Source organism: Garra rufa, chromosome 19 (genome assembly GCF_049309525.1).
Source record: "Garra rufa chromosome 19, GarRuf1.0, whole genome shotgun sequence".
NCBI lineage: Eukaryota > Metazoa > Chordata > Actinopteri > Cypriniformes > Cyprinidae > Garra > Garra rufa.
This window is the reverse complement of record NC_133379.1, coordinates 40,984,940-41,011,752: the sequence shown is the minus strand read 5'-3', so window position 1 is coordinate 41,011,752 and position 26,813 is coordinate 40,984,940. Positions and strand designations below refer to the sequence as shown.

Genomic DNA, 26,813 nt, shown 5'->3' with positions numbered 1-26,813 from the left:
TTGTATGAACCTGTGTTGTATAAATATGACCCATCTCTCTTAATAAATAGAATGTTATGGTAGTGCACTAGCTCTCTGTGTCTGCTTGATCAATTCATTAATTTCATCAGTATTTGAATCCATCAGGCCAGCGCTGCAGCAATGCATCACTTCATTTCCATGATGTTTTCTCTGCTAGTCATTATTGGGCTGCAGGTGAGTGTTCAGGCCGGAGAAAGACGTCCTGAGCGAAGCTTTGACAGACATTACATATCGGAGCTGACGGTGACAAACGGAGGGAGATGGGGGTCGTGGAGTCAAAGGGAAATGTGTCCAGGTGGAATGTACTCCACAGGGTTCAGTCTAAAGGTAAGCTAAGAACTGACTAAATTACAGTTGTATGTTGGTGGTTTAATGCTTGAAAGTGTAAGCTAATGACTGAGGGTTGAAGGTTCAAACCCTTAATGGAAATGGACTCTACAGTTGCTATAATAATTCAAACTGCACCTGCTTAAGTTTTGTGACTGCTTAACAATAAAGAAGTATGAAGTTGAATGTTCCTCTGGATTGGGTTAGTCCAGGGATTCCCAGCTGCTCCTGAAGGTACACAAACAGTAAACGTTTTTGAACAAACTTGATTCAACTCATCAGCTCCTTAGTAGAAACTCCAAGACCTGAAATGGACAGGTCAGAGAAGGGAGACAGCTGAAATGTGTGATGCTGGTGTACCTCCAGGAACACTGGAGGTTGGAGTTAAGAATACTCCTTTTCACTTTTAAACTCTTGTTTAAGGTGCAAGATCATATTGGTCATGGAGACGATACTGCACTCAATGGGATTCGCCTTCACTGCGTTGATTTGTCCAAAGGCTTAACACATTCGTATCACAACTACGCCTCGGTTCGGTCAAATGTAGGCAGGTAATGGGCTGTACACAGCAATAGAATCTCTGTTTATCCATGTTTTAACTAAATGATTGTGCAAGTCAATTTAAACACTTCAGACAAACACTAACTAATCAAGTCAAATGTTGCTCTTATAAGAGCATGTACCTTTTGAAACAACTTTGCTTGATAGTAGACTTTATTTATTATCTGTGTTACGGGTTTGCAAGGTTAAGAATTGTTATGTCAAAAGTCAGTTACATTTTCTTGAAAATAATGATGAGTTTGATCAATAAAACTGTGATTTTTCTTTAGCTGGGGTCAGTGGACAGATATCAAATGGTGTCCTTCTGGATTCTTAACAGCTTTCCAGCTGAGAGTCGAATCGCCTCAAGGAATTTTTGACGACACGGCCGCAAACAACATTAGGTATGCGCTTTTAAGCTGTGCTGAAAATCCTTAAACCTAATTTGGTGCTCTTGGTCAAAAATGACAGACCTTTTAAAAATTGCTTGTAAATCACTCATTAACACCAAATCTTGGATTCAATCTTTTTGTCACCTTGTTTTATTTCAGATTTTGTATTTCTTTTTGAAACTGATTGCCTCTCTGAAATCTGCTTATGCACCTCAATTTTGGAGTGAAAACCATTATTTGAAGATAATTTTGTCAAATTTGCCGAAAATAAAACTTAAATTTAGCTGAGTAGCCGCTGAAACCAGTTTTATGCTACAAGTTCCAAGAGTTTGTTTTGCCCAAATGTCTCCAGGTTCAAGTGCAGTGGAGGGTCTTTCCTGGTGGGTGAAGGCACACACTGGGGTGACTGGGGCGACTGGAGTCATACATGTCAAAGAAAAGGGATTTGTGGTATCAAGACACGTATAGAGGCACCGCAGGGCATTGGAGATGACACCGCTCTCAATGACGTACGCATGTACTGCTGCAAATAGGGTAATGCGATCGCACCCAAACACTCAGATCGCAGAGCAGTTTGTAAGATCTCAGTGATGTTAGTGCTGGCTTAACTGAATTTGGCTTTTCTTTCAGGTGTTAGAGGACGACGACAAGAACAGCAAGATCAAATGTATTATAATAACTGATCATCATACTGTTATGAACTGTCATGAGCAAGTTATTATATCCTAAGATCTATTAAAATGTTAATTTTGCATGGAATGACATTAGTGTTTGTCTGTTTATTAATGTCTTTTTTCTCATGTTGACTAATCAAAAAATGAGGAAAAAATGCTTTGTGAAAAATAGGCACATTTGCAATCACTTTAATTCAAGCATCAAAGCATCTTTACACAAGAGTCTTTACAATAAATAATCAAATGGTTTCTGTGAACCCCATTAATATCAAATTAATTTTTCAACCCCATTAATAAAATATCAAAATAACAACACATTAAATTAAAAACACAAAATGCCAATCAAGGCCATTTGAGTGTCCAAACGGCTCATAAAAACAACACAATAATCCACACCACTCCAGTCCATCAATTAACATCTTGAGAAGACGAAAGCTAAAAAAACAAATCTATCATTAAGATGTATCTAGCTAAAATAATCTATAATAATGCTTGATATATTTTTGATAATACAAGACATGTTTTGTCACTTTTCTTCTCAAGTCAGTGTATCTTGATTTAAGAATGTTTACATATTTGTCCTAGAAAACAAGAACAAAAATTCAGTGCAGTATTGAATGAACTACTGTATGTTTATGTTTAGTTAATCTTTAATCCACCTTGCATGAATAGTATTGGTTAGTTAACTCTGTTCCCAATGGATCATTGTTTTATTGTGTTTGCTGTAATTTTTTTTGCAGTACAGGAACATTCCTAAACACTAAAAAGTTTTCACCAGTTTCAACTTAAAAACTTAAGTTTAGCAGGTGCCTTAATATGTTAAGTTAAATGAACTTAGGTCATTTAAACTCACAAGTTAAATCAACTACTTTTGATTGTAATAAGTTAAAATGACTTGTAGTTTTAAGCTGATTTACTTAAAGCAGCTGCTGAGCTTAGGTTTTTAAGTTGAATCTGATGAAAACTTTTTACATTGTATGGTTTTTGGGATAACACAGCGCTCAATGGGATTATTATAAAAAATGAGTACATTCAGGGTTAGGAGCAGTTTCTTCATAAGCTAGATAAATAAGCCACTAAAATAATAGATGTAATCACCAAAATTCTTTATTGTCTTTGAAAAACCTTTGAAATGATCTCAAATAGTTATTTTCTTCAGATGGTGTCAATGAACAAAAATCATATCGTGTCCATCTAGATTCTTGACTGCCTTTCCAATGAGAGTCTACTTTCCAATTAAGAGCCCAATCCTCCCTAAGAATTGGAGATGACACAGCCACAAACATCAGGTGAACGTGCTCATCATTTACTTTGAATTTGAGTTTTAATGACTGGATTCTGAGATGTCTGTTTTTCCACTTCATGAAAGTTTCTTTATAGTGCAGAAAGGATCTTTTGAATATTAAAATGCTCTACGCACAGTTTAAAGGTTTCTGTTTTTTGTTTAAAGGTCTGATTTTTGCTTTGCTTAATCTATTTTTCTTTAAATCCTCAAAGATTAAATAATGTAAATAAACTATTAAGCAAAGCAGTTTCAGTAAGCAGCATTTGATCTGATCAGTCAGTGTTTGTCTAAAGAGTGTTTTCTTGCAGGTCATTTACTTTAATATCCCAGTTCATTTATACATTTAGTTTTGCATTGTTGTCTTGATCACTGACTAGAACAATAAAATAAATAAACACTGATTCTTCAGTTTGCTCACAGAATATTTACTTCTTCATGCAAATCATCATATGGCTTAAGACAATATATATATATATATATATATATATATATATAATATATATATATATATATATATATATATATGCTTCACTTTTGACTTCTTTTCACTTGTGTAATTTCCTGTCATGATTATGTTGTGGCAAACAGTTGGTTGCTGTAGCTCTGCCCCTTCTAACTAGAGTGCACTAGTTAGAGTGCACTAGAATTAACAAGTGAGAGAACACTAGGTGAAGTCAATTTATTAATTAGCAGGGCAGAACAGATTTCATGTAGAGTAGCAGTGGCTTGAACAAAAGAAAGATTCCTTTGTTCAGAGTTAAGCCCACTACAAAACAATGAAGCAGCAGCCGGTGAGCTTTATTTTTATTTTGTACTTTGGTTGTTTGTTGAATTGTGTTGTATTTGAATATTATAGGGTTCTGTGTTCATTTGTAGTTTGGTTTGTGAATTAGTGGTGTTTATATGGGAAGTGTATTCAGATTAAGAGTGAATGGTTAATATCATAATCATTAAAATCATTCAAGTAGTGTTTTGGTATAAATTGAGTATAAATGGTTGTTTTCTACTTGTAAATGTAAATGTAAATGTACTTGCAAGCTTATTTTAAAGTAACTTAAAAATAACACTTAGTGTATAAGTTTTGCTTTGTATTTTGATTGTATTTATTCATGCTCATATACTGTTGTCTGTTTGTGTCTAAGGTTTTTCACCTGCTTGACTTATTGATCACTCCATCAAAAAGATTTGAAAATAAAGAAAGCAAATGGTCAATGGGTGGAATCCGGTTGAATTCTTGTAGTGGGCTATCTTATCAAGTGGGAGAGTTCAAATTCTGCACACTGAAACCTTAAATGGTGATACCACTTGACAATGGTGCACCCGTATGACAACGGCAACTAAGCACACACACACGCCCATATGATCGTGCACACATCTTAAATGTTGTTATATTTCTTAACATCCATTTAGGGTAATGTTTGACCTCTGCCTAGTTTGATTGGATGCCAAGGGCATTCTGTATTTTTTTTGTATGAACCTGTGTATAAATATGACCCATCTTCCTTAAAGTCCCCCTGAAATCAAAATTAAAGTTTTTTGGCTTTTAGTATGAATATATTAGCCTTAAGATTATCTATAAGCTAGTGTGCTTCAAAACAATGACAAAATTTGCGTTTACAAGATATGGGCATTCAAAACTTACAGTCTCGTCACTTCCGCCAATATGAAGCAAGGATTTGGATGATATCACCGTGCACTTCAGTTTCTAATCAAACGTTCTGTCCAATCAAATGCTCTCTAGAGTCCGTAGTGTCCCGCCCCCTACACAGAGACGCATTAACCCGGAGCAGATCATATGTGCGATCGGCATGTATTAAACTACACAGCCTCAGCATGATTATGATCACTATTTCGTTTTAGCAAGAGTTTCATATTGAACCTGTGGGTGATTTATTAGTCTGTGGCTGTCATAAGCTTACAAATGCGGCTTTACTGAGCTCAACAGCTCTGGCCGGAGCAGATATAAATGGAACGCTATTGGCTATTCAAAATTAGTGGGCGGGGCTGGGCGATATGTTTTTGTTTCAGTTAAAAGTACGTCACCACATAGAATAAGGCTGCGTTTTTCAAGGCGCTTCAGTGGACCTTTAACAAAGTTGAGAATGTTATATAGTGTACTCTCTGTGTCTGCTTGATCAACTAATTCATTTCATCAGTATTTTAATTCATCAGATCAGTGGTCCAGCAATGTATCACTTAATTTTTATGAGGTTTTCTCTGCTAGTCATTATTGGGCTGCAGGTAGGCCACAGAAAGACGTCCGACTGACATTACATATCGGAGCTGAAAGTGTTGAATGGAGGGAGATGGGGGACGTGGGGTGACAGGGAAATGTGTCCAGTTGGAAAGTATGCCGCAGGGTTCAGTCTTAAGGTAAGCTAAAAACTGACTTAGGGTGTACTCACACTAGGCACGGTTGCCATGAACCAGGCCCTAGTACGATTGTCCCCACTCCCCCCCTGGCCTGCACTCACATAGGGTTTCAGCATTCGAGCCGGAGCACGCTTACGTCATTATGGTGTGACGGTTTCAGGATAAACATAAAGAGCGGCGCTCTCGCTGAACGCAATTTAGTCCATCGCTCTTTTTACTTTGTGGATAGTAATTTTGAGTCGTTTATTCCACGGTGGTCCACAGCCTATTGTTAAACAGGTCTGTCGCCTTTGTGAGTATTTACAACAAATAATCAAATTAATTAAAATTAAAAATGCATTTCCCAAAAGGTCCAAGCAATGGCATTTGAAACTTTTTTTCATGGTGTCCAAACAAACCTCACAATAATCCACACCATCAATTAACATCTTGAGATGACAAAAAGCTGAAACGCATCCATCAAGACATTTTTAACTAACAAGAAAGTGACTTACACTGCATTCAAAGTAATTGTCTAATTTGTTCATGCACTTCCTGGAAATGAACAGTGAACTCATTTATAAGCAATACTTTCATCCATGTTGCCCTAAATCTTGTTACCTTGTTAGTGCATATTTATATCCTACACTCATCACTTGCCATTTATGCTTCTATAAAGAACCTTTAACATTTGTGGAATCTTTCCATACACACAATTTACAGTATCTATTTTTCTTTAAAACCTCATGAAAGATTTAAAAATGTAAATAAACTATCAAGTGAAGCTGTTTCAGTGAGCAGCATTTGATCTGATCAGTCAGTGTTTGTCTAAAGTGTGTTTACATGCGGTTCATGTAAGCTTCACTTTTGACGGCCCTTGTCTAACTTCCTGTCATTATGTGCACATCATGGCCAAACTTCTAAAAAATGAGAACTGGCAAAAAAAAAAAAAAAAAAAAAAAAAGTGGCAACCAAGCACACATGGCCAAAACACCCTATATTTCTTAATATCCATATAGGGTAATCTTTGACCTTTGCCTACTTTGATTGGAGGCAAAGGGCATCCTGTATGTTGTTGTATGAACCGCATTGTATAAATATGACCCATATCTCTTAATAAAGCTGAGAATGTTCTGATATTGCAATAGCTCTCTGTGTCTGCTTGATCAGTTAATTAATTTCATTAGTATTTTAATCCATCAGGCCAGTGTTGCAACATGCATCACTTTATTTCCATGATGTTCTCACTGCTAGTCGTTATTGGGCTGAGCGTTCAGAGCGCAGGAAGACTATCTGAGCGGAGCATCCGCAGACATTTCTTATCAGAGCTGACTGTGCCGAATGGGATGACCTGGGGGTCATGGGGGTATAAGGACACGTGCCCAACTGGAACGTACGCCGCAGGGTTTGGTCTCAGGGTAAGTCGTGCATTGAATCTAATGACTGATCGTTGAAGGTTCAACCATCAGAAAGACTTAAGTGCCTAAAGATGCAAACATTCTTTCAAGATGAATGGTACTGTGGATTGAGCTGTCAAATGCAGGACTGTCTCAATGTTGTTGTTCTAAGGTGGAAAAACCTTCCCACGTTTTAGATGATGATACAGCACTCAATGGGATTCGTCTTCACTGTGTCAATCTGTCCAAAGGCTTATCACACCCACATGAGGGCTACGTCACAGTTCAGTCAGGCGTTGGACAGTAATGGCTTTAAGTTTTTAAAAGAAAATCTTACAATAAATGTTTAAACTAGAAATAAATATTTAAACTAATTAAACTCTTTGCATTTTTCAGCTGGGGTGAGTGGACAAAAATCAAATGGTGTCCTTTTGGATTCTTGACCACTTTCCAGCTGAGAGTCGAATCTTCCCAAGGAATTAAAGACGACACTGCTGCAAACAACATCAGGTGAGTATGTGACTGTTTTATGCTTTCCATTTAAGGGCACAAGCTCGCCTCACCAAGCTGTTCAATTAAAACATCATTATATAGAGTGGGGGAACTATGACATCACTTTGTAGTCAAAATCCCGTAAGCAAGTAAGAATTTTTCGTCAATGGGTTTTTTGAATGGGATTTTGGTTAAATTTTGGATAACTATTGCCAAAATGCAACCTGGGCTGTTTTTTTTTTTACTGTAAACGAGACAAACATATATCTAAAAGCATAATTACGACAAACGAGCCATTTTTGAGATTGACCATGATTTCGTTTTGATTTCGAATTCATGTGTAGAGACCCAGGCGATACTTTGAGCAAAGTTTCATGGTGTGTCGAGCCTTCTTAATGTTGTAAAAATATCGATTTTGATGCGCTCAAAGTTATGCCCCTAGAACTCCCATTCACCGGCCATTGACCACAAAACAAAATCACGGTCAATCTCAAAAACGGCTCGTTTGTCGTAATTATGCTTTTAGATATATGTTTGTCTCGTTTACAGTAAAAAAAAAAAAAAAAAAAAAACAGCCCAGGTTGCATTTTGGCAATAGTTATCCTTTGAATAAGGTCCGTGGTTAACACAAGCTCAAGATACTTTCATGTTTTATTGTACGACATAAAACACACCATTTACACCCCACTTTTTTTAAGCTGTTACATTTCTTAAAGAAGACACAGTTTATCAATTTATAGTATTTTCTAAATGTAGTGTAATTTGTAGTACAATTAATTGTAGAATAACCAAATTAAGTTAGTTCCCCATATTTTATATTGTCTTTCGACAGGTTTTTTTTTTTTTTTTTTGCTTTGCCCCAAAATGCAACCAATAGTTTTGTATGGAAGATTCTCGTTTTATTACTGATGTAACCAACTCTGGGTTCATACCATGAGGTAACTTCAATTTACCATTATTCGATGTAAACACGACATTTACTGGCTTTACGTGGTCGCAGTAAAACTTTACTGAATAGTGCTTGAAGCCAAGTTAAATTTAAATGTTTACAGCATCATGAAGCAGTTAGAAAGCAAAGATTGAGGATTTTCTAGAAGCAAGGATATAATAACATTTTGTGTAACCACTTTAACAAAATGGTAGCTGAAACGTGGTACTTTATTCACTAAAATAAATGTAATCTTAACATTTAATAATAATAATGTTATTTAATAATTTTATGCACTAGATTTTTATTGAATACTACATGGAGACTCATTTTGAATTAAAATATCCATATTAATCAACGATTTATTGACTTTTAATGGACTTTATTTCAAAATGTACAGAAATGGGTGCTTTCATGTGTTTTAGTTTTGATTATTTCATTTATTCACTCCTTACTGTTTCCTTTACTGTTACTGTTTTATTTTGGCTCTAGTTTTGAATTTATTCTAGTTTTATATGAAAAGACTTATGTAACATGGAATAAAATTCATCTGCATAGTAAATCCTTTATACTGAAAATGTTTCTAAAAAGTTTGAAGCATGGCGGTGGTGATGTTAAAGGCGAGTGACTGATGTAGTTTGTTTATAGCCTAAGTTTAGCTTTTTAGTTCTGCCGTTTGTATTTAGGCTTCAAAATTCATACAAGTTATATTATTTTGTGAGGTTGAACACAGAGCTTATTTTTTGCGATAATCCAAAAGCGTATGGAAAAATCCTATCGCCTTGGTAACACTTTACAATAAGGTTCATTAGTTAACATTAGTTAACTACATTAGTTAACATGAACTAATAATGAACTGCACTTATACAGCATTTATTAATCTTTGTTAATGTTAATTCCTATATTTACTAATGCATTATTAAAATTTTGTTAACATTAGTTAATGCAGTGTGAACTAACATGAACAAACAATGAACAACTGTATTTCCGTTAACTAACGTTAATGAAGATTAGTAAATACAGTAACAAATGCATTGCTCATGGTTAGTTCATGTTAGTTAATACATTAACTAATGTTTAACTAATGAACCTTATTGTAAAGTGTTACCATTGCCTTTTTGTTGAGGGAACCTGTGTGATGCTAGCAGCCAATCGGCCAACAAAGTGACGTCATAGTTCCACCACATTTCTCCAGGTTCAAATGCTGTCAAGGGTCTTTGGTGCAGGGCGATGGCACAGCCAAATTTATGAGCAATACTGTCATCCATGTTACCCTAAACCTTATTATCTTCTGAAGGCATACTTATATCCTATATATATATATATATATATATATATATATATATATATATATATATATACACACATTTTATTATACTTATTTTTATTGACAATGGTTCCATAAAGAATCAGAAAAGGTTCTTTATTTTGGAAAAAGGTTTTGAATTGTTCTTCACACTAAAAAAAAAAAAAAAACTTTTAGGAACTGTTCCCTGAAATGTTTCCAAAATGATGAATCACTCCAAAAACAAACAAACAAACAAACAAATAAAAAACATTTATATACAATTGCAATCTATTGGCAGAATATTTCAAAACCCTTAATCTTGAGATCTGCCAGTCACTAAAAATGGAAAATGGGCAATTAGATACAGTGCTGTACTGTGTATCACGCACACATTTCAATTCAATCATATTACCTCTTCATCCATTTGAGCCGTTTGTGATCGGACCCAGATGATTGCTGCTGGCGGCTATATTTTTGATGTTATTGTTTTTAAGTTCCATCAGCTGGAAATGGAAGAACATGACCTGGAAAAGGCAGAGTCATGTATCCTCACTCCTCTCGTATCATGAACTCAAGCTGGTGTTCAGTGTTGATTTCTGCTCACAGTTTTCTGTGGTATTAACATTGAAAATTCATCAGTCAAAGCTGTTTCAAAGGGCACACACTCTTACTGGCAATGAGCAGCATCTGAGCTGATTGTGTTAACATGCAGATCACTGATTTTATCTACAATCATTTTAGTTTTGCATAATTTGTCAGGATAAATAAGGATAAACTTTTTTTTTTTTTTTACTAATTGATCAGAGATACAGTACAGACCAAAAGTTTGGACACACCTTCTCATTCAAAGAGTTTTCTTTATTTTCATGACTATGAAAATTGTAGATTCACACTGAAGGCATCAAAACTATGAATTAACACGTGTGATTATATATACATAACAAAGTGTGAAACAACTGAAAATATGTCATATTCTAGGTTCTTCAAAGTAGCCACCTTTTGCTTTGATTACTGCTTTGCACACTCTTGGTATTCTCTTGATGAGCTTCATGAGGTATTCTCATACATAAAGTATTATTCAATATTTTTTACCTAATGGTAATTATAATTCGCATTTGGAGATCGACACTTCTTGACTGGCAAGACGGCCGTGAGAGGAAACTGATGTGTCCAAACTTTTGGTCTGTACTGAACATTATATATTCTTGAGTTAATTACTTAAATTATCATTGTGCCCCTCAGAAGACAGAAAGTCACGTGGGTTTGGAATAACTTGAGGGAGACTAAAAGATGACGGTAATTATATTTTAGCTGAACTCTGGCTTACTTGCAAGAATTTATATTTACATTAGGAAATTAAGTGTAAGGAAACCTGTAAGCAAATGCCTGGGATTATTTATGTTCTCCATTGTTTAAAATCTTGTTACACATATAAAATCAAACACCTTAACTTTTTAGAGGCATATTACCAAATAAAAGACTTTCCATGGTCACTACCGGTCAAACCTAGGCCTACAGATATTTTTGTTGGATGAGTGTTTGGAGTGTTTGTATTTTTGCATGTTCACATTCAGGTTATTTCCGTGCACTCAGTGCTCCTTGCCGCTGATTGGCTAGAACCAGGATATCACAACATTGTAGAACCATATAAATGTATTCTGAAGTATCATATAAACAGACTTTACTGGGGTGATTTCTTTGCAGAAACCAAACTGATCTAATTTCATCAGTATTTTATATTAACTTCATTGTTCTATAGCAATGCATCACTTCCTTTCTTTACTGTTAGTCATTATTGGGCTGCATGTGAGCATTCAGTCCACAGGAAGACGTTCTGAGCGAAGCATCAGCAGACATTACAGATCGTTGCTGAATGTCCCGAATGGGATGTACTGGGGGTCGTGGAGTCATATCGACATGTGTCCAAGGGGAACGTATGCTGCAGGGTTCAGTCTAAAGGTAAGTCAGGCAATGACTGGATTATGGTAATGGTGATTAAACATGCATTATTGGTGACTGAAGGTTAGGTTGCTGTTTGTCATTCACCCTGGTATCTCCAAGGAAATGCACCTGCTTAAGATTTCAGTGCGTTGGGTTATGTTTGAGTTAACTAAACATTACTTGTGGCTCTCTCTTTCTTGTTTTAAGGTTGATAAGCCATCTATGGGTATTAGGGATAGCAAAGGACTCACTGGGATTCATCTTCACTGTATCAACCCATTGAGAGCCTCACTGAACTTATATGAGGACTATTCTTCAGTTCTTTCAGAAGCAGGAAGGTAATGGACTGAGTAATTCTGAGCAATAATACTAGTTAAAGCAGGTTTTATTAAAAATTCTTACATTAGGTTTAGGAGCAGCTACAAATAGGTTGTTTGTAATCACTTGATTGTGATGACATGCAAAATGCAGCTGAAGGACAGGAAGTGATATTTCTCTATACGAATCACTAGCAGAAACTGAATATGCCTATGTTTTGAGTTGTTTATGGAAATTGGTCAAACCTAGAAATTTAATTTTGTCTGGAGTATGAAAAGTTGCTATTTATAAGGAGGGAAAAGTGGCTTGTAAACCCGTGTCTGCAGTCAGGAGGAGTTGGTTTAAGCTTGTGTGTGAATGGTTATAATAATATTAAGGTATAAAGAAATATCTAAATACATACATGAGACAGTGAGAATTCGCTAAATGCCACACATAGACGCAATTTAAATAAGATATTAAATTTGCAATTGATTACAATGGAACCTTATGGAATTCGGATAAACTGAAACTATGGAAGCGATATTTTCTCACTTTACGTGTTGCTAACAGGACCAATAGCTAAAAACCCTGTACAGCAGTAGTTTCAGGAGTTCCATATATCCTGAATCCTTCATATAAATGTGGTAATCACATAGTGAAATAGTTTGTTTGCCACCACGCTTAGATACTTAGCTTATATTCACCACCTCGATGGCAACTATTTCAATTTAGTTGGAAAAATCCTCTTCATAACATAAGGATCACATCCAACATATGCTGTGATTTTCTGTTTATACATTCCTCTTGTAATAGTGTCTAAACCAGTAAACTTTCATCCAACTCATCCGTTCTGCTTTTTCAGTCACGCACATAAAGAGAAACTTTTATTCAAATTACGAACGGATTATAGTGTAGAAAGCAAGCAAATAGCGCTTCCATAAAGTCACTAAAAAGCTGTCACTCACTTCAGTTTCGAAACTACAAATATAATATCTTACATTGTCTACATGTGGCATTTAACATTGAGTGAATTTTCACTCTCACTCTGTATCTATTTATATATTTCTTTATTAATATCTTTAACATATTATCTTTTCTTAACCATATGCACACACAAGCATTATCCAACTCTCCTCCTGACAACAGACAGAAGTTTACAAGCCACTTTTCCCTGCACTTTTCAGTCAATTTCTTGCCTTTTTTTCATACATGATAAAAGTTTCTTGTGGCTTCTAAGTTTAACCGATTTGAACACCCATAAACAACGCAAAGCATAGGCATTTTAAAATTCTGCTAGTGATTCCTATGGAGAAAAATCACTTCCTGCCCTTTTTGAAAGTAAAATGTGACTTGATCAACAAAACTGTGTTTGTCCACAGCTGGGGTGAGTGGACAGAAATCAAATGGTGTCCTTGTTGTTTCTTGACTGCTTTTCAACTAAGAGTCGAATCTTCCCAAGGATTTGGAGATGACACAGCCGCAAACAACATCAGGTAATTAAGTGGCGGTGTAGGTCATAATGCTTTTTGTTCGTAGAGCTGTATAATTAATTGCTGTGATTGTGCACAATAAACATTTAACACAACAGCACAATTGTTCAATAAACAATAGATTAAAGGGGTCCAGTAGCGGTGCCAGATGGGTGTCCAGGGTGGCACTAGACATCTGATCAACCACCCTGGGTGCCACTCCAATAATTAATATCCTACTATTTAATTTTCTTGTTTAATCGTACTAAAAGAAGCATTTATTTTAGCCTCAAACTCAAGAATGCGACATCTTGTTTACTGCTTCGTACTTCCTCTCATCCGTTTCCAGCCTCTCGCACCACATGATTTTTTTTTTTTTTACGGAGTGAAATACAGCAGAGGGGACACAGACAACGAGCTGACAGACACGACAGAGCAGGTCACTTTTGATAATAGGGAACAAAGTCTCAGTATTTAAATTCTGTTTGTTTTATAGTAGTCAACATTTGAGGTAGTTTAAAAAAGTTCATCAAAGTTGTCCTAAGACAAGAATGGTATTGTTTAGGATTTAGTACAACTTTGACGAAATGTTTTGCTCCACTTTAAATATTGACTACTGTCGTTCAAATGATAAAAACAGTTTTGGAGCTCTTTATTGGTGTGAGGTTTCATGCATGCTCACGCTTTTCCTCAGTTCAACCAAGGCATTCTAAGCTATATTAGTATAAAAAATAAACACAGAATTCCCATCTGATTCATGTTGAAAGATACACTATAACTTACTGAATGTATAGTGTCTCATGTAATCACTCAATGAGTGTTTTAATTGAGTTAAGACAGCAGCCAGAAAACAATCATATAACAGCAGAAAATCCATTCAGTGTCCTTAAACTAGTGAGAAAAATTTACACTAGAGAGGTTAACTTTTATTACCTCGTATATCTTTTTTATTATACTTAATCATGTAAGTATATACCATTATTATAAAAAAAGTATAATACTTGTTTACAAATCAGTTATTACTTTTAACCTCAGTAGTGTTCCTGTATAGTTTAGTTTAGAAAAATTGAGAAAAAATAATCACAAGCTTGTTAATTGGAGTAATAGCCTACACTGATTTTCTTTCAAGGTCTACGGACCCCCTAAATTAGCCTTGGCCCCCCTCTGGCCACCTCAACTATAAAAACTCTAGCTCCGCCACTAAAGGGATCATGAATAGTTTAGTTTTATTTTATAATGTTATTGAGTATAATAGGCAAATAACTTGAAGGTAAATAAACTGCATTGGGTTTGCCTTTATAATTAATTACCATTTAATGATAAAATAAGTTAGCTGAACATAATGAATTTAAAAATATATTTTACTAGTATTGGTTATTTTTTGATTATAATAATATTGTCACATCTGAATTTTCTCCAGATTCAAATGCAGCCGAGGGTCTGAACTAGAGGGTAGAGGGACAAGCTGGGGCGAGTGGGGCGGCTGGAGTCAAACGTGTGAAGGAGGAGGAATTAGTGGTATTATGACACGGATAGAAGAGCCACAGGGAAATGGAGACGATACCGCTCTCAATGACGTGATTATGTTCTGCTGCGATTAAGGTGATGCGATTGCAATCAAACACTCACACTGCAGAGCAACTTCACATAAAATACTGTTTGTTTTTTTGTTTGTTTGTTGGATTACACAATGGAAGTGCTGACTAAACTGAGTTTGGTTTTCCTTCAGGAATAAGAGGACAACAACAACACGAGAGAAGATCAAATGGACCATAATAATTGAGCATTATACTATGATGAACATGAAGCGTGTCATATAATAGTTTAATGTGCAGTCAGCTGGTCATTATTACAAAATTAAGCCTATAACAATCAAGGCCCTAAAAAAAACTAAGGATTGGATACCCTGATAAACACAGCTTTCAAACACTCCCGTGTGTATCTATGCAAGCACTCGATGAAAAATGAAAGATGTGTATTTGACCAATCAGAGAATCCGCTCAACAGAACTCAAAATGCTGGTGGGAAATACTGGTTTCATCACTTTTTTTTTTAAGTTCACTTACCAACGTTGGTACTTTTGACAACACTATTATATAATGCCCTTCCTTACTAACCTGACAAAAGTCGTTACCATTTAAATATAGCTTGTTTTTTGTTGTTCATTTCTATAAATATATTTGGAATTGTCTTGACTAATCAAAAAATCAATAAATGCTTTGTGTAAAACAGATCCACTTTCAATAACTTTTATTAAACAAGTCTAACGCATAAGAGCCTTTATAAGAAATATTTAAATTAATTCTGTGAACTACTGTGATATCAAAATAAAAAATACATACAAATTTACCACAGTACAAGCGAAGCGATTTTAAATATACTGAAAATGTTCTTTCTAAATCTTTTTGTGTGGCATTTGACCTGTTTAGTGTCATAATACTGATCAAATCTGACATCTTGAGCCACTGATCACTATATTCTGACTCTATTTACTTTTGGAGGGAGGTTCTGTTTGCTGTGCTGGTTGGACTTGGATCCAGCTGTTAGAGAAAGGTCAACGTCCTACATTGAGCTCCGTGAGGAACCAGTACACACTGATCTCCAGCAGGAGACATAAAGACGGAATCTCAAACCATGTACAAGTTTCTTCCTCTGACGTTGATTTTACTACTGGCTGTTTTCGATCAGTATGTAATCGCAGGAGGACGCTTCGAGCGAACCATCAGCAGACCTTTCAGATCTGTGCTGATGGTCCATAACGGAATGAGATGGGGAGCATGGGGTCAGAAAGAAATGTGTCCGACTGGAATGTACGCCACAGGCTTTAGTCTTAAGGTGAGTAAATATCACCAGTATACAGTAGTTCAGTGGTTGGTAACCAACTTTACTTGAAATCAAAACTAACTACTTTCTTATAATTCATGTTCCTGATCTTATTTTGAATGATTGGTCTGGTTATAAGTGATTATTATGACGTTATTTGTTTTTAAGCTGATACAGCTTAAGTCTAGTACATGGGAACAGTTATTAGTAAATTCTACAGTTGCACATTATTATAATATATTATGTATTATGGCACGTGTGTGATAAATCAAAATTACAACCCCAAGATGTGAGTTTTTAATCATAGCACTGATACACAACATCAAATAATAATTAGGTTTGTCACGACAAAACAATGTTAGGCCAGATATTTGCAGACCAGAAATTTTACATCTTTTAATCGAAGATAAATTTAGATATTCTCTTTTTATATTTTGAAAATAGCCATGGTAGCTTTATAAAAATAAAAATAAAAATGTCATAAATCAAAACAAAAAAAAATATTTTATGATTCTCAGTATCTCAGTAACTTCAATTGACAATCCAACTGACATCCAATTTTGCCCCCATACATAGAGTCACATGAACAATATGTGACTCTGAAGAACAAAACCAGTCATAATGGTCAAACTTTTAAACTGAGACGTATACATAATCTGAAAGCTGAATAAATAGCTTTCCATTGATGTGGTTTGTTAGGATAGGACGATATTTGGCCGAGATACAACTCTATCTGAGGAATCTGAGGGTGCAAAAAAATCTAAATATTGTGAAAATCATCTTTAAAGTCGTCCAAATTAAGTTCTTAGCAATGCATATTACTAATCAAAAATTAAGGTTTGATATATTTACAGTAGAAAATTTACAAAATATCTTAATGGAACATTTTAGATTTCTTCTAGTTTTTTGGGGTTAAGAGGAACCAATAAATATAATAATAACCACATATCTTTGAACATGAAGGTCTTTTTGAAAAAAAAGATGTCCACATATGTGGACACTCGATCTGTATCCACAGAAAACAATCAAGACACCTCAAGAAATCTTTCATTTACAGCCTGAGAAATGTGCCTGAATTTTTTTTATTGTTAGTTGCATAATTAATTGTTTCAACAAAATCTTCGCAAACTACATTTTCACAGTTAATTTTTTGTGAACATTTTCACATTTTCAACCAATAAAAATTAGTGTAAAGTGCATCACACATGCAATGTTAATTTATACTGTTGTAAACTATTGGAAATTTGTTTTCTAACAAACTCTTCCCAAACTACGTTTTCACAATTACATTTTTTGCTAACATGTTTGACAAATAAAAATCAATGTAAAGTTATTTATCATGCAAAGTCAGTTTATGCTGCTGTAATCTATTGTAAATTAATGTTTTCAAACAACTTCTTCCCAAACTACATACATTGCTAAGATTTTTACATTTTCAACCAATAAAAATCAATGTTATTTATCACACATGCTATGTCAGTTTATACTGTTGTCAACTATTGTACATTGATGTTTTCTAACAAATTCTCCCCAAACTACTTTTTTGCAAACATGTTTACATTCTCAATGAATAAAAATCAATGTTAAGTTATTCATCACACAAGCAATGTCAATTTACATTGTTGTAAACTATTATATTATTACTGATGTTTTCTAACAAATTCTTCCCAAACTATGTTTTCACAGTTGTGAAAACTGTCATGTCCACGTATGTGGACGCCATGGTCACATATATCCAAAAATCAATGAGCTGATCATTTACGTGTAAAAAACACCATATGTAAAATATCATATCACGCAGTGTCTCATACAGTGTTTTGTTATTTATTTATATATATTTTTTGTATTATGTTCTAGCAATTTAATTTTAGTTTAGTTCTTTCAAAATTTAGTCATTTTAATAACTTAAAATAAACAGAAATTTAAAATATAAACTGCAAGTATAGCATTTTGCTGTTGTTTTTTATTTCAGTTAATGATTAATTAACTGAATTAATGTATTTTTTTTAAATCATTTAAAATCATTAAATGATTAGTATTGCACATGCTGTTGTTTTTCTGAAGGTGGCAGGTAGATGGGAATCTCTGCTGGTTGGTGATAACACAGCGCTCAATGGGATTCGTCTTCACTGCATCAACCCGTCTAAAGGCTCATCGGGCCCGTATGAAGACTACGCCACAATTCAGTCCGACGTAGGAAGGTGAAGAGCTTGAACTAGACATTTCAAAACCTAGTGGGCTGCCTATATAGACAGCATCTTATGACAGAGTTGCTGTCTATGTAGAGCGCTTTAAATCATTTCAGTTAAGATGCAGCCTATGTACACAGGTAGACTACAAGACAGTATACTAGGTTTCAGAACAGAGCCAGTTTTTTGCTACTAAATCCAAGTTTATTAAACTAATCGATTAATAATAGATACTACTAATGTTCCTTTTTCTATTCTTTCCTCAGCTGGGGTAAATGGTCAGATATCAAATGGTGCTCGAGCGGATTTCTAACATCTTTTCAGCTGAGAGTGGAACCATACCAAGGGACCTGGGACGACACAGCCGCAAACGACATCAGGTGAACTTATTTAACTTCTGACAACCAGTTTTCCTAAAGCAGCAGGATTCTGGAGTAAGAATGTCATTCTCACAACATCCCATAACAAGCTGTATAAACACATCACTGCATGAGGCTCATCTGACATGGATATAAAGTGACCTGGTCAAGTGTCTAGAGTTATTTAACGCTGTCGTCTCAAAGTATAGTTCTGGTTGTGATCATTGTATGCTCTGAATTTCCAGGTTTAACTGCAGTGGAAATGCAGAAATGGTAAAGGGATCCGGGATGTCATGGGGCGAATGGGGCGACTGGAGCGAGACGTGTGGAGGAAAGGGAATATGTGGCATTGAGACGATGGTGGAGCAGCCGCAGGGAGTCGGAGACGACACGGCTCTCAATGATGTACGCATGTACTGCTGTGACTAAACCGATTGGTGGAATTTCATTATCATCAGTAAACCTACCTTCAAATAGTGCCTCACTACTTTTGGGTAGAATGAATTGGGCAAATTGGGCTGAATTAGGAGATTTTTTCCAATCATATTTAATGGAAGACAACAAAAACAGCAATTACATCTCGAAATGAGACAAAATGATAAAACGCTAAAGAGTTTACTTTCCCCCAGACAAGTTTCATGACTACTAAGTTACTATATGTGATTTTGTGAATGGATTTCATTAAAAAGGTGAATGAAGTATTTTAAGTGTCTCTTCATGGGTCAGTTCTTACCTGATTTAAGTGTAATTAACTAAAGATAGCGAACTCAAAAAAATAAGTCAATCATTTTTACTCACCCTGTTGTTGTTGGTGTCAAACAATGATGGTAACTGGTTTGGACAGAATAAATTGGGCAAATCTAAAAAATTGATTTTTTAATAAAATTAGTTTTCTTTCCATTGATATTTAATAGATGACAACAAGAACAAAAACAAAAACCAATATTAAACGATCTTGAACATAATGACTGAGTAATTTACTAGTGTTTTTCTCCAGTTTGATATAAAAAAAATTTGTGGGACTTTTTGTTTGTGATTGAATTTTGTTAAAAAGACGAATGAATATGTATTTATCGAGTGTCTCTTAATTGGTCAGTTCTTAGTAATTTCTTCAGTATAATTTAACTTGACAAATTAAATTCAGACATTTTTTACTCACCCTGGTGTTCTTGGTGCTTAACTAGTTTTCGGACAGAATGACTTGGGCAGATCTAAAAGAGAGATTTTTAATAAATAATTTTTATTTCCATTCATATTTAATAGATGACAACAAGAACAACAACAACCAACATTAAAAGAACTTTAACATAATAAATGAAGAATTTACAAGTGTTTTTCTCGTTTGTTACAAGACAAGTTTTGGGACAAGTTTTTTAATTTCTGGGACTTTACTTGATGTGATTAGATATCGTTAAAAAGATGAATCATTAAGTATTTATCTTAATTGGTCAGTTCTTAGTAATTGAAAAAAATTTAATTCAGACATTTTTTACTCACCCTGATGTTGTTGGTGTCAAACGGTGCTTAAGTAGTTTCGGACAGAATGACTTGGGCAGATCTAAAAGAGATTTTTTAATAAAGTTATTTTTCTTTCCATTCATATTTAATAGATGACAACAAGAACAAAATCAACAACCAATATTAAAAGATCTTGAACATAATGAATGACGAATTTACTAGTGTTTTTTTTTTTCTCCAAGTTCTGTTACTAGCTGTAATGTGAAATACATTTCTGTGACATTAATTTATGTGATTGATATCGTTACTAAAAGATGAATGATTAGGTATTCATCCAGTGCCTCTTTATGGGTCAGCTCTTAGTAATTTCTTCAGTATAATTTAACTTGAAAATAAATACATTCAGACATTTTTTGCTCACCTTGGAGTTATTCTAAAGCTGTATGACCTTCTTTCTTTTTTACCGTCCACTTAAAGATGTCCTACTTGGTGCTGATGTTGTCCTATAATGACAGTGGACTTTTAAACCTTTAAAGGCTGCAAACATCTCATAAAATACTCGTTTGTGACTCGTTCCGTGAGGCATACGATGGGTTTGGTTCTCTGAGGTAAAATACGTCCGTTACGGTTGTCGGTTGTGATCGCGACCGCGAGAGTTTATTTTTTAAAAATGGGCGCGAACTGTCGCTGTCATGAACGCGCCCGGAAGTGCAGCGGTCGAGGTCAAGATTTTCGCTAAATAATACTTTACACTTCGGTTTGTTTTACCAAATATTATTTCAGAAAATGAAAGATTATACAAGTTAAGAACAGCACCACTACTGATTACAACTAGAATGTCTAATTAAATTGTTGTACCTGAAAATGGGTACAATATAAGGGAATGAGGAAGTACAATGAAAGTATCTATCCTTTCCTATCATAATAAAAGTATTCCTATAATTTTAAACGATCAGAATGTATCTATGACAAAGGGTTCTTAATAGCTTCTTATAAAAAAGTGTTCCCATGGCCCAGTTTGCACCAGTTTAGGGGTAAGTTGACCCGAGTCGAGTCCCATCTAGATGTAAAATGACCATCTAATCTGACTGAATCTTATAATAATTTAAAAACTAATTTAATAATTTCTTTTTGCAAACATTCATATTTCTTTTCATAAATGTAACTTTAACAAAATAAAACCAACTAAATGAAGTTTAAATACATACACTACCAGTCAAAAGTTTAGACACACTTCCCCATTAAAGAGAATGGGGAAGTGTGTCCAAACTTTTGACTGGTAGTAGTATATATTAATCTTATTTTGAATAATTAATAAGTGCATTTTATGCACTATGTATGATAAGTATATTTAAAAGTGCATGGAGGATGGGTTCAATTGCACTATAAGTGGTTACTAAATACAATTTTTCTAAAGTAGTTTATATTCATGGAGTCCCAAAAGAGCACAGTTAAGTACTTGCAGGTCAGTTAGTTTTGCATTGTCTTGATCACTGGCTGGTCCAAAAATGTACTAAAAATATAATAAACACTGATTCTTTAGTTAACTGATCTTTGCTCTGTGAATATTTCTTCATGCAAATTACCATATGACCACTGTTGATTTTCTTATTTCTTATTCTAATTATACATTTCTTATATAGTTTTTCTTAATTCTTAAGCTTCGCATTTGACTGCCCTTGTGTAACTTCCTGTCATTATGTGCACATCATTATCACAACTAGACAAAACGAGAACTAGATCTCGGACACACCAGCGCACCCATACGATAATGGCAACCAAATGCACACATGTAAACGTACACACATCTTAATCATTGTTATATTTCTTAATATCCATATAGGGTGATTTTTGACCTCTGACTACTTTGATTGGATGTCGAGGGCATCCTGTATGCTGTTGCATGAACCTGTGTTGTATAAATATGACCCATCTTCCTTAATAAAGTTGAGAATGTTATGGTAGTGCACTAGCTCTCTGTGTCTGCTTGATCAATTAAGTTCATCAGAATTTTAATTCATCAGGCCAGCGCTGCAGCAATGCATTACTTCATTTCCTTGATGTTTTCACTGCTAGTCATTATTGGGCTGCAGGTGAGTGTTCAGGCTGGAGAAAAACGTCCTGAGCGAAGCACCAACAGACATTACAGATCAGAGCTGACGGTGCCGAATGGAATTGGATGGGGGACGTGGGGTGACAGGGATATGTGTCCACTTGGAATGTATGCCGCAGGGTTCAGTCTAAAGGTAAGCTAACTTATTTACAGTTTAATGGTGAGAAGTGTAAGCTGGTGACTAAGGGTTGAAGGTTCAAACCTTAGAAAAAAATAAACTCTTGAGTTGCTAGTAATTCAATTCCAGATATCTCTAAGAAAATGTCTGCGCCTGCTCAAGTTGTGTGATGGCTTAATACTAAAGAAGCATGAAGTGGAATAACTATGGATTGGGTTAGACCAGGGAAAGCACACCAACAATAAACATTTCTGAACACGCTTGAGTCAACTCATCAGTTCTTTAAAGACTCTTAGACCTGAAATGGACAGGTTAGATAAGGGAGACATCCAAAATGTTTGATGCTGGTGTACCTCCAAAAACACTAGAGTTAAGAAATAATATTTTTCTCTTTCAAATTTAGCGTTGCATTTTGTTTTGTTTTTAAGGTGGACACGGTGGATGGTCTCCCTGGTGATCTCACTGCAGTCAACGGGATTCGCCTTCACTGCATTAATGTGCTTGATAGATCATTGAACTTATATCATAACTACGCCTCAGTTCGGTCAGAGGTTGGAAGGTAATGGGCTCAGTCTAAAGAGGATTAATGTAGCAGGTTTGAGGTTATTAGGAATTGTTACATTAAGAGTTTCTTCATAAGCTAGACCAGGGGTGTCCAAACTCGGTCCTGGAGGGCTACTGACCTGCAGAGTTTAGCTCCAACCCTAATACAACAACACCTGAACCAGCTAATCCAGGTCTTATTTTAGGCATACTAGAAAGTTCCAAGCAGGTAGAGGCAAGTTGGAGCTAAACTCTCAAGGACACTGGCCCTCCAGGACTGAGTTTGGACACCCCTGAGCTAGACGATGAATTTTCTTAAAATAATGATTCTTTTTTCTTCAGCTGGGGTCGGTGGACAGAAATCAAATGGTGTCATTCTGGATTCTTGACAGCGTTTCAGCTGAGAGTTGAAAAATATCAAGGAGCTGGTGACGACACGGCCGCAACCAACATTAAGTAAATATGCGCTTTTGTGCTGTGCTATAAATCCTTTAACCTAATTTGGTGCTCTTGGTCAAAAATGACCAGTCTTTAACCAGTCTTGGAAAATAATCTTTTTGAACTGATTGATTACAGGCCTCATTGATCTTTGCTTAAGCACCTCAGTTCACAGTGGAGTGAAAAAACTCAACTGAGTAGCCATTGAAACGTGCAGTTCTACAGGCACAATTTCTGGTCAAATCGCAAGTTCCAGGAGTTTGTTTAGCCTTGTTTTGTTAGTATTGATTGAAACAACATATTTTATCATAATGTTGCACATCCAAATTTCTTCCAGGTTTAAATGTAGTCAAGGGTTTTTAGAGGGTGATGGCAGAGGCTGGGGTGATTGGGGTGACTGGAGTCAAACGTGTGAAGGAAAAGGGATTTGTGGTATCAAGACAAACATAGAAAAGCCGCAAGAAGCATTAGACGACAGCGCTCTCGATGATGTGCGCATGTACTGCTGCGATTAAGGTGATGCAATCGCTATCAAACACTCTTTGTAAGATCTCAGTGATGTTAGTGCTGGCTTATCTGAATTTGGCTTTTCTTTTAGGAGTTAGAGGATGACAAGAACAACAAGAACAGCAAGAAGATCAGATGGATCATAATAATTGATCTGCATACTGTTATGAGCTCAGATGAACAAAATAAAGCCTAATGTGATCAAGCCAACTGTGCATCAATTCACTTATTACATGGCAATCCAAAGTGTCTTATCAGTTCATGCATTTCAAATCCATGAACTCAATTCTCTATGTTAAATGTAAAGATGTAAGTCTGCTTACCTGTCATATTTCTGAGGGCATAATTATATCCTAACATCTATTACAAATAGTAGTTTAGCTTGAAATGACATTAGTGTTTGTCTGTTGATTAATGTGCTTCTTTTTTGACCTGATTGAAATCATCTCATTCATTGACTATTTCACTTCAGGCACTTTAATTTTAGCATCAAAGCATGAGATGTGAACGGGTTCCTGGTTAGGCTCTGGAGAGCATTCTGGAGTGGAGCCTCTTCCTCTAATCTCCCTTTTTAGTCAAAGATACTAGGTAGTTTCCTCACAATTATGTTCCAAAAAATTGTATCTGTGAGGATTTCCAGTCAGGATTATTATTAGAGTTACAAATGACCTGCTCTTATCATCTGATCGTGGTTGTCTCTCTTTATTAGTGCTACTTGGCGCTGCATTCGACACTATCGACCACAACATTCTTCTGAGTAGACTAAAAAACTTTGTTGGCATTAGTGGATTAGTGCACTGGGATGGTTCAAATCGTATTTATCTGGCCGCCATCAATTTGTAGCAGTGAATGAAGAGGTATCATATCTTTCACAAGTGCAGTATGGAGTACCTCAAGGCTCAGTACTAGGGCCGTTTCTTTTTACGCTTTACATGTTACCCTTGGGGGATATCATCCGGAAACATGGTGTTAGCTTTCACTGTTATGTTGAAGATACTCAGCTCTACATGTCTTTGCGACCCAGTGAAACATACCAATCTAAAAAAAACGAACCCTAACCCTAACAGAATCCTAACAGAGTCGATATAAAAATACTGGATGAAAACATAGGTGTTAAATAAAACCTCTGCATGTAATAACCTAGAACACTGTGTATCACTGGATGGCTGCTCAGTCAATTCTTTGTCATCAGTTAGGAACCTAGGTGTGCTATTTGATAGCAATCTTTCCTTCAAAAGCCACATTTCTAGCATTTGTTAAACAGCACTTTACTATCTTTTAAAAAAATATATCTAAATTACGACCGATGCTCTCAATGGCAAATGCATAAATGCTAATTCATGCATTGATGATCTCAAGGTTAGATTATTATAATGCTTTATTTGGTGGTTGCTCTGTGCACTTAAACAAACTCAAGCTGGTCCAAAATGCAGCAGCTAGAGTTCTTACTAGAACCAGGAAGTATGACCATATTAGATCCTGAAGACTGCACTGGCTCCCAGTTAAACATTGTATAGATTTTAATATCTTGCTAATTACATATAAAGCCCTCAGTGGTTTGGCACCTCAGTACTTGAGCGAGCTCTTATCACGTTATAGTCCCTCACGTCCACTGCGTTTTCAAAACTCTGGCAATTTTATGCCTAGAATATCAAAATCAACTGCGGGCAGCAGATCCTTTTCCTATTTAGTGCCCAAACTCTGGAACAATCTACCTAATATTGTTCGGGAGACAGACACACTCTGTCAGTTTAAATCTAAATTAAAGACCCATCTTTTTAACCTGGCTTAGACATAAAACATTAACACATTTCTATTATTCAAATCCATTAAAGGATTGTTAGGCTGCATTAATTAGGACAGAAGTAAGCAGAATGGAATCTATACTAATATTAGTCTGTTTTGTTCTAATTCTGAAGTCATCGTAGCCACCAGATCCAGTCGGTATCCAGCACCTAGAGATGACCCCTACAGTTCTGAATGTCAGTGGAGACCACATCAACTAATTAAGCCCCAGAGACAGATCATCCACAGTGAAGACCTCGTTACCTAGACGGCCATCGGCACAAGACCACAGGAACCCGATGAGTCCACTGCACAATCTGACTTTGCTGCAACATGGAACAAATGGCTGGTTCGTCTGGCCAGAGGAGAACTGGCCTCCTGACTGAGCCTGGTTTCTCCCAAGGTTTTTTGTCACAGATGGAGTTTTAGTTCCTCGCCACTGTCGCCTCTGGCTTGCTAAGTTGGGGACACCTAAATTCCAGTGATATCGTATACTATTTGAACTGAACTGAGCTGGATGATGACCTCACTGAGTTCAGTGATGAACTGCCTTTAACTGAAAATTGAAATTTGAAAATGAGTGTTTACTGCTGTCCTTTTGCATTATTGACACTATTTTCCTATTTAATACTGTAAAACGTGAGAACTGATTTCTAAAAATGGACGCAAATTACCCTGAACTTGCACAGAAGTGCAACGGTCGAGGTCAAGATTTTCGCTGAATAATAAATTACATTTTGGTTTGTTTTTTTTACCTACTACAGTCAAGCCCAAAATTATTCATACCCCTGGCAAATTCTGACTTACTTTTATTTAACCAGCAAGTTTTTTATTTATTTATTAGAAATGACACAGACGTCTCACAGAAGATAATCAGATGATGTACATTATTGTGGAAAAAATTATTACTCATTTTTTTATTTACATTTGAACAAAAAGTTTCATGTCCAAAATTATTCATACCTTTCTCAATAACCAATAGAAAAGCCTTTATTGTCTATTACAGTAATCAAACGCTTCCTATAATTGCTGACCAGCTTTTTGCATGTCTCCACTGGTATTTTTTCCCATTTT

General features: G+C 35.6%; 4 protein-coding genes across 4 annotated transcripts; all 4 read left to right on the top strand.

The window, feature by feature from the left end:
- The first annotated feature begins 80 nt into the window (after positions 1-80).
- LOC141292578 (vitelline membrane outer layer protein 1-like) lies at positions 81-2,039 on the top strand. Its single transcript, XM_073824613.1, has 5 exons — positions 81-348; positions 772-899; positions 1,179-1,292; positions 1,633-1,814; positions 1,911-2,039. The coding sequence occupies exons 1-4, from the start codon at positions 142-144 to the stop codon at positions 1,811-1,813; spliced, it is 630 nt and encodes a 209-aa protein (XP_073680714.1). The 5' UTR covers positions 81-141; the 3' UTR covers position 1,814; positions 1,911-2,039.
- A 4,790-nt stretch (positions 2,040-6,829) lies between these two features.
- On the top strand, positions 6,830-15,826 carry LOC141292116 (vitelline membrane outer layer protein 1 homolog). The gene is made up of 7 exons (XM_073824071.1): positions 6,830-7,009; positions 7,161-7,291; positions 7,385-7,498; positions 10,191-10,311; positions 11,515-11,655; positions 11,845-11,975; positions 14,827-15,826. The coding sequence occupies exons 1-7, from the start codon at positions 6,830-6,832 to the stop codon at positions 15,005-15,007; spliced, it is 999 nt and encodes a 332-aa protein (XP_073680172.1). The 3' UTR covers positions 15,008-15,826.
- Positions 15,827-15,956: 130 nt separating this feature from the next.
- LOC141292936 (vitelline membrane outer layer protein 1-like) lies at positions 15,957-19,484 on the top strand. Its single transcript, XM_073824986.1, has 4 exons — positions 15,957-16,241; positions 18,294-18,430; positions 18,685-18,798; positions 19,023-19,484. The coding sequence occupies exons 1-4, from the start codon at positions 16,041-16,043 to the stop codon at positions 19,204-19,206; spliced, it is 636 nt and encodes a 211-aa protein (XP_073681087.1). The 5' UTR covers positions 15,957-16,040; the 3' UTR covers positions 19,207-19,484.
- A 142-nt stretch (positions 19,485-19,626) lies between these two features.
- Positions 19,627-24,159, top strand: LOC141292938 (vitelline membrane outer layer protein 1-like). The gene is made up of 5 exons (XM_073824987.1): positions 19,627-22,481; positions 22,895-23,025; positions 23,352-23,465; positions 23,785-23,963; positions 24,046-24,159. Exons 1-4 carry the CDS (start codon positions 22,275-22,277, stop codon positions 23,960-23,962), a joined length of 630 nt encoding a protein of 209 aa, XP_073681088.1. The 5' UTR covers positions 19,627-22,274; the 3' UTR covers position 23,963; positions 24,046-24,159.
- The last annotated feature ends 2,654 nt before the right edge of the window (positions 24,160-26,813 follow it).